At 35.8% G+C, this 8542-nt stretch overlaps 1 protein-coding gene across 1 annotated transcript in view; it reads left to right on the top strand.

The window, feature by feature from the left end:
* Nucleotides 1-3758, top strand: part of LOC107468589 (dynamin-related protein 3A) — a 7712-nt gene extending 3954 nt beyond the window's left edge. Inside the window, exons 10-20 of the mRNA XM_021133721.2 lie at nt 407-499; nt 688-780; nt 854-991; nt 1553-1663; nt 1783-1878; nt 1977-2019; nt 2168-2316; nt 2399-2545; nt 3020-3072; nt 3176-3275; nt 3472-3758. Coding sequence (XP_020989380.1) covers nt 407-499; nt 688-780; nt 854-991; nt 1553-1663; nt 1783-1878; nt 1977-2019; nt 2168-2316; nt 2399-2545; nt 3020-3072; nt 3176-3275; nt 3472-3741 — 1293 coding nt within the window. The 3' untranslated portion in view covers nt 3742-3758. The remainder of the gene's footprint in view (nt 1-406; nt 500-687; nt 781-853; nt 992-1552; nt 1664-1782; nt 1879-1976; nt 2020-2167; nt 2317-2398; nt 2546-3019; nt 3073-3175; nt 3276-3471) is intronic.
* Nucleotides 3759-8542: the final 4784 nt, after the last annotated feature.

Here is an 8542-nt window from a genome sequence, read left to right as displayed (position 1 = left end):
AACAAAAACCCAATCCAACCCAACCCCTTCTTTTATTTTATGCTATGTTATCATATATTATATTACTTATACGTTATTTATTGACTAATATTATCAAATATTTGCAAGTGTATATACTGTTTGACAATTAAACTAAGCAATTTCATTTTTCATCCAAATTCCGTTTGAACCTTGGCGTTGTAGATGTTAAATGATTCTTTTGCATGTAATTTTATAGCTGGAAAAATTACTTGGGTTAGGTTTCCATGTTTCCATCCAAAGTCGGGGAAACCATTAGTTTATTGTGAGCTCATTTATGGTGAAAATTGAGCAATAGGCAAAAATACCAGCACCGGCATCACAGGCTAGACTGTGCTGTTCTGTTCATTCCTTTGAGCCTTATTGTGTAACTTAATGTTTCTTGCAGGAGGTGGATCCATGTGAAGGCTTGACTGATGATGATATTCGTACTGCCATACAGAATGCAACTGGGCCTAAATCAGCATTATTTGTTCCTGAAGTAAGTCTTGTTGCCCCCCTCTCAGTTTTTTCCACCTACCCTTCTCTCTGAAAAATACCGAGGCAAATATATTTTATAATTTTCTCAGTTGATTTTTTCCCCCTAATCTTGTGCATCCAAATTCTAATCAGTTTCATAAAAAAAAATCCATATTCAAGAGCATATTTATATGTTATTTGTGTAAATAGGTGCCATTTGAAGTCCTTGTACGAAGGCAAATATCTCGTCTATTGGATCCTAGTCTTCAGTGTGCCAGGTTTATATATGATGAATTAATAAAGGTAGGGGTTAAAGTTTCACCATCTTTGCTGTCTCATTTACCAAGTATGTGCCTAAACAAATCTTTCTCTTCAGATCAGCCATCGGTGTATGGTTACTGAACTGCAGCGATTCCCTTTCTTGCGGAAGCGCATGGATGAAGTAATAGGGAACTTTTTACGGGAAGGCCTTGAACCCTCAGAAAACATGATTGGACACCTCATAGAAATGGAGGTATACTGAAATTTGAGTAGTTTGAAGTACGTGAATGTATGTATATTTTGTATGATTCATTCTCAAACTAAACTTGGTTACAGTGCCAAAATTTAACCGTGCAATGTTGACCTGTCTGTCTTGTTCAAAATTCAAAGTGATTTCAACTCCTAAGTTTGCTAAATTTATCTCATGTGAGTATGTGACAGAATCATACAATGCAAATAGATTTGGGAAGTGAATACTGATAGCTGTTGGCAGAATGAATTCATTTTGTGGAAATCAGCCTGCAAATTTTAGTTGATGGGATCAGGGTTTCAAAAATTTCATAACTGGGATGAGTTTTACCTCCCGCTTACTAGGCTGAGCATTGCTTGGGCCTTGATTAGCTGTGTTAAAACTTTGGTTCACTGGTGTATTATATATCATGAAATAAGTTTGAAAAATAGAAGAATCAAGTGGAAACCATTGACATGTCATGAATCAGTCAGGTCATTTGTGTTGATTGCAGTGGTGTTTCAATCATATGGAATATGCAATTTCCTTGCCCATAATCTCTTATTATACTACACAATTTTGCAGATGGATTATATAAACACCTCCCATCCAAATTTTATTGGTGGAAGTAAGGCATTAGAAATGGCAATGCAACATGGCAAGTCTTCTAGGGTACTACCTATTTCTAAGCCAAAGGTATACATGTTGCAGGCTTGAGTTCCAAATATTTCTTTGTTTTTCTTCATTAGAGAAATGATATTAATTTATGCCACCGTTTTATTTTGATTTAAAAATTTCATATGAATTTCCAATAGGATGGTCTGGATTCTGATAAGGGATCAGCCTCTGAAAGAAGTGTGAAGTCTCGAGGTATTCTTGCCAGACAGGCTAATGGGGTAGTTGCTGATCCGGTTTGTGATCATATCCTGTCAATTGACCAGAATTTTGTTTACGATTCTTATTTGAATGAGTATCTTATTTTGTCTTTCCAATTACAAATTTAAACCAGGGTGTTCGTGTTCCTTTGGATGCTGAAAAAGTTGTACCCTCTGGTAATTTACTTCTTGTATATATTGTTTGATATTATTAATCTTATTATATTCTTGCTTGTGCTTTCTGGTTATCCAATTTCAATAAAATATTTTTGATGCATTCATCAAGCTTCGTTTTTCTAAATTTTGAATTTTTGGAATTTATCAGGAAACCCTAGCGGATCAAGCTGGGGTATCTCATCCATTTTTGGCGGAGGTGACAGCCGTATGGCTGTGAAGGATAATACAGCCAGTAAACCACATATTGAACCAGTTAACAGCATGGAGCAATCATTTTCTATGATCTATTTGAGAGAGGTATATACATACGTGAACATTTATACTTAGTTTGAGCAAAATATTCCATGGGTATTAATCTTAATTTGCTTTGCTTTTGTAGCCACCTCCTGTATTGAGGCCATCTGAGAGCAATTCAGAGACAGAAACTATTGAAATTACAGTAATAAAGTTGCTTTTGAAATCATACTATGATATTGTCAGAAAAAATGTTGAGGATCTTGTCCCCAAAGCTATTATGCACTTCTTGGTAATTCATATCCTTCTTTTAGCTTTGCATATTGTTACAGTGATACATTTTGAACAAGTAGCCTTTTGTTATCAATGCTGAACTTCCAATATGCAATATACATAAACATATTGCCATATTAAGTCCATTTTGTCATCTGCTTGAAGTGACAATATGTCAGTATCTTCTATATGTGATTTATATCCTCTTACCAGTGGAAAATATTTGGAGTGCTCTCAGTAAGTTTAATCCAGGAGGTGTTTTGCGCTCCTAACTTGTAGGTAGCTTTATTCTTTTGCATAGTTAAAAGAGATATGAATAGTTTTTCATGAGTATTGAATTTAGGTATCTGAATGGTGTTGTTGACTAGTTGGAAGATTTTTTTTGGTGCCTGGAAGTTCTATTGGCATTTTTCAAAATAGTTGACAAAATAGTCCATGCTATTTATGTTGGAATGGTTGAGAATGAGTGATTTTTCACGCTGAATAATGCCAGGTAAACAACACCAAGAAAGAGCTGCACAATGTCTTCATTAAAAAGCTATACAGGTAAAGTAGTGGAAGAATTGCTGCTTGCAGATTCATTCTAAACTTGCATAAAATTCTTATACGTTGATTTTTGATTGTGCTTTGTATTTTACATTTGAAACAGAGACAACCTATTTGAAGAGATGTTGCAAGAACCTGATGAGATAGCCACGAAAAGGAAGCGCTGTCGAGACCTTCTCCGTGCTTATCAGCAGGCTTTTAAGGTGGGTCCTCTGAATGCTATATTCAGCATTTTGTTACCCCCACCCCCACAAACAGGCACACGCACTGCACACACACACATACAAAATTACTTCTTGATACATATTCTCCTATATTTATATTATTTAGCATTTCTACCATTATAACAATGGTTGAAAAGTATAATCCTTGCCTGATGACTGTATTTAATCTTGGTAGGACTTGGAAGAACTGCCTCTGGAAGCTGAAACAGTTGAAAGAGGATTCAGTTTGCCTGACACAACTGGTTTGCCTAAAATTCATGGGTTACCAACTTCATCAATGTATTCTACAAGCAGTTCTGGAGACTACTATGCGTCTCCTAAGAACCCCAAGTCTAAGAGGTCCTCCCATTCTGGGGAACTTCAATCACCGTTGCATGCTAATTCAGATTCCAATGGAAATGGAAGGCCATTCCCATCCGGGTTCTATCCTGCGGTTGATGCGTGAGCTATATCTAACCTTGCTCATTGTATTACTAAACTGAAGTGGTCTTGAATGTCGGTCACTGTTTTCGTTGCTTAAGTTCACTTTTGCCTCATAGCTTTGCGTCGTCACTATTTATTAGGCTCCAAAGAGAATAACACAGGAGCACGAGGTTCTTCACATTTTTGAAGGGTTGATTGCGTAGTAATATTGTATATTTTTTTTCCCCTGCGGTTGACCAGTCATCGTACCTAGCAATTTCGCAGTTCCGCAGTTTGTTTGGTAGTAATAGTAGGAAATATTAACTATGCGAATTGTCCACCGATATTGAATTTATTTATTTTTTTCATTAGATGCAGGGATTTCCGTTGTGAATTTTGTTACATTGATCGCCAAAAGGTTTGAACCTATATTTTTAATTTTTTATACGTAATGTTTAATTTAAACCTCTCTCTATCTACTAAACTTTTTATGGCTTTGATTTCCCGGTCATTGTGATCGTTACGGAAATTATTTAGATTGCTTTTGTTAATTTAATCGCTTTGTTGAATTTTTATTGTTGACTTGCTTTAGTTCACATTGTTCCAAGTAATGAAGTAAACAGAACTCTGGTAAGAAAATGTGCAGTAAAAATTTAGTAGGAATGGTCCTCCCTCCAGTTATTATGTGCCACAGTGCCACTCCCGCCATGCTGATATCAAAATTCCCGCTGAACATATGGGTTGTTATCTTACTTGTCTCACCCTATGATTTTACACCAAAATATAAATTTATTTTGTATATAAATAATTTTAAAATGATTCAAAAATATAATAAAAAAGTCAAGTTTTTTTAAAGGTGTTGAGTAAAAAGATGGAATTTAAAAGAACATTTTGAGGAGTTGAATTTTTCTTTAGTAAGAACTAAATTGATAAAAATGGATTTGGTTGAATTTGGAGTGTAAAGAGTGTCATTTAGTTAAAAAGAAATTAAATTACATGTTCTTTCACTAATGTCACATATCATGAGTATTTTTTTTATCCAAATATTTCTTTGTCATGGACACCCATAATAGAATTTTAGCTTAACTTGTGGAATCAATTTCTTCTGTTTCTAGCTAAAAAGACTTGACGTGATGAGAATATCTACAAAATTTTTTTGTCAACTACCTTATTTAGTAATAAGCTTTGGGATAAAAAGAATAGATTAAACATCACATTGTAACCATTGAACAATAGACTCCTTCTTAAAACAGCTTTACACTATAAAAGAATATCAAGCTACCTCTTTAGAGGACTTTTTTATTTTATTTTTTTCTGAAACTTGGAAGTTCATATTCACTTTGAGTGAACTACCAACCCGGCCCTGTCCATTTTCAAGAATGACAACGCGATCCTTCAAAATAAAATCGATCCACTTCGGTCCCTGTCCCCTAATTCCGTCACACAACGCGGTCCTTGTACGTTATTTTCCGGCGAGACTTGACGGAAAACGCTGAACTGTCATGTTTGAAGCGTGACTGTCACATGAGCTAGATGACGTGTTCATTCAGTGGCTAGGTGGACAAGTTCAAATGGACAGGGGTTAAATTATCCAACTCCTTCACCCTATAAACGACGTCGTTCGCGCGGAAATTAACGTTTCAGTTGCTTCTGAAACGTGGTGTTTCCATAAAACCTCATCCTCCAGCCATCACATTTTCAAGAAAACTCATCAGGAAGCATGAGCGTCGAGTTCCATTGATGAGAGTGGAAAAGAAGTTTTTAAAGAGGAAGGCAGAAGTGCTCTTAGCGTATTTGCAGGAAGTGTTGGTGCGCCGAAGAAGAAGAAGAAGTTCATTGCTCCACGATGCCGTTGTGGGGTGCATGCGATACTGTTTCTCTCTTCAACAGAGCTAAATCCTAACATGTTATTTTATGAATGTTCACACTTCAAAGTAATCTGAAATTTAATTTAAGTTTCTTTGATTTTAACTCCCTGTGACATCTTCTTAGCTGTGGGTATATTCTACAGAGTTGCAAATTTTTTGCATGGTTGGATAATTATGTTGCATTATTTGAAGAGTTACCCAAAAATTTTCCTTTTATGGAGGGTTGAAAGCTAGATCAAAGTCAGATACCCAATGCTGCTGTTGTTGATGCTGAAAAACTCAAGGAACTAGAGGGTAGAGTGACTAGGTTAGAGTTGGAAGCTAAAAATTGTAATACCAATAGTGGTACTAGCTGCGTTAATGTTAAAGTTACGGTTATTGCTTTTGTATTTAGAATTGTGATATCCAAGTTTGTTTAAGGCATTTGGCTAGCAGGAAACTTTATGTGATACTAGGTTTAAAGTGTATGTTATTAAATTTTTAATTTGTGTTACTAACTGCAGAAGTAGTATTTATTTCAGATGAGATAATGATTTGATTCAATGAAAATGGTCTGTTACTAATTTGATGCATTCTAGCAGCATGTAATTACACAAATTAATCAATGAAAAATGTTGGATAAAGAAACTAAAAAGATGCTTTATATAAAACATCACAAAACAACCAATCATGTCCTTGTTCAGCATAAGAAAGGGACAACATATAATCCTTTAACAATAAAAAGAAGGCCAACATGTAGCCTTAAACCCAAAACATCTTCCAATTCAGTTTAGTAGAGTTTCAAACTGACTTAAACATGCATACATACACTTTCAAATAAAGCAAAGCTTTTCCTAAATTTATAAACACCAACATTAAAATAATAACAAAAGGAGTTCAATTTGATATCATCTATCTCAACAGCAATGCAACAGACATTAAGTCTGTCTCGGAGGTCTAAACCCAGAGGTAGGAATGAACTTGAAAAGCCTTGCTGCAATCTCGGGACTCATTGCAGCCATGGTCTCAACAGAAATAACACTTTGTTGAAGAGGAACAGTAGCAGTTGTTGTCCTCGGATTCACATTCTGTTCAGTTGGAACATAGGGTTTGAGATCTGATGCTGCTTGAACAGGTGGTGGAGTAGATAGTCCAAATGAAGGTGGAGCCGATATAGGAGCAGTCAGGGGCCTAACAATAGGGTGTTTTCTTCTCTGGGCATGATTAAGGTTGGGGGTGGAGTTGGGTTGAGGGGGTGACTGATTCAGTTTGATAGTTTCTTTTGGAACCTGTAACAAAAATTAATGAGTTAAAAGGAACAAGCAGGTTAAACAACAGTGACAAATCACTATACCTCTTCTGCTTGGGATGCATTTTGTAAAAGGGGAATTTCATCTCTCTATTCCTGAGGGTCAGAATTACCCTTCCTGGGTAATGTCTTTGGAATTTTCTTCTTGTTCTTCTTTGCTTTTGTTTATCACAGTAACATAAACATGTTAGTATAGAGAGATTCAAATGTGTAACTTAAACAACAATAAGATATTACCAATGGATACATAGGTGGTGCGGGTTGTACATTATCATTGTTCAGATTAACATTAGAACTTCCATCCTATTCATATAAACAAGCTATGATGAGTGGTATTTTAAAATGAGACACATAAACCCTTCACAATTTTCAGATGTGACTCTTAAACCCCTAACAATTTATAAAGTGATCCAATTTGAATTCCAATTACCTGACCTCTGTTCTGGTTTGGGTCAAAGGGTACAATCTGCAACCGCTTTCCCTTAGCAGCTCTTCTCTCCTTCTTTGTCAATGGTTGCCAGTTTGAATCTTTTGGGTCATTCTTACAAGTCTTGTAGTAATGGCCAAGTTGTCCACACTTACTGCACGTCACTTCAAAAGTTTTCCTTGCTTTAGTTGCGTGCATCTCAGGTTCTACAGGATCTACCTTCCTCTTCATTTTGGAGCGATGAGCTAGTCTCTTAATGTTGGGTGGTTCCGTCTTTGGAGCATTACAAGGGGTCCAGTACTCCGCTGAATTAACTGTTTGATGCAATGCATGTTTTTTGCATTAATTGATTGCATGGTGAGCCATTTATGCACATGATTCTCTGATTTAAGATCAATTTTATACATTGCTGCAACAGCATGACAACAAGGCATTCCTAAAAACAAACACAATCCAGACATGCAATCCACAACATATAAGTATGAATTACATATCAATGTCACAGTAAGACAATAAATCAAAGTATAAATAAGGATGGATCAATAATCAAAATTACCAGTAAGTTGCCAAACATTACAAGTGCAGGTCCTCATCAGTACTCTTATCTTTAGTTTCATACCCAGCAACCTCATTGCTCATCTTCTTCTTTGTTAAAATTCCCTTTTTTGGAACCTTTTTCTTTTTTTTTCTTCCTCACTACTGCTATCATCTGTCTCAAATTCAGAAGGAGGAGACTTGTAAGGCTCATCCTCTGTTGTCTCATATCCATCATCAGATGATGATGACGACGGTGAATCCAGCACAACAGTCTCCCCAACCATATCTTCTTCAACTACTTCAGCCTTGTCCACATCGTGTTCAAAATAGATGTCTAGCTCATCAGTTTCCTTGTATCTCATCTTACCCTCCCTCATCTGATTAATTTCTATATCTCCTCTAATTGCATGAAGTCCATCTTTCATATTAGGTTCTTCCATATCAAGCCAAAACATCTGCTTATACTCCCGGTAACCCAATTCTTTAAATAATTCAACGAAGTCAAAGAAATTTACGTAATCCAAATCTAAAAAGGGAAACCTCTTCACTTTACCATCCAAGTAGCATAGAACACCCTCAGAGTTTCTGACAAAATTTTCTCTATGGTGAAACACAAGAATGACTATATATTCAGACATCTGCAATCAGATTTATTCAAGCCTTAATAAACTCTCCCTAACAATAAAAATGTTTACATGGGAATGATCATCACTACATTATTTAA

The sequence above is a fragment of the Arachis duranensis genome, chromosome 10 (assembly GCF_000817695.3).
Source record: "Arachis duranensis cultivar V14167 chromosome 10, aradu.V14167.gnm2.J7QH, whole genome shotgun sequence".
NCBI classification, from domain to species: Eukaryota; Viridiplantae; Streptophyta; class Magnoliopsida; order Fabales; family Fabaceae; genus Arachis; species Arachis duranensis.
The sequence above is the reverse complement of the archived record's forward strand: the minus strand, read 5'-3'. Positions and strand labels throughout refer to the sequence as shown.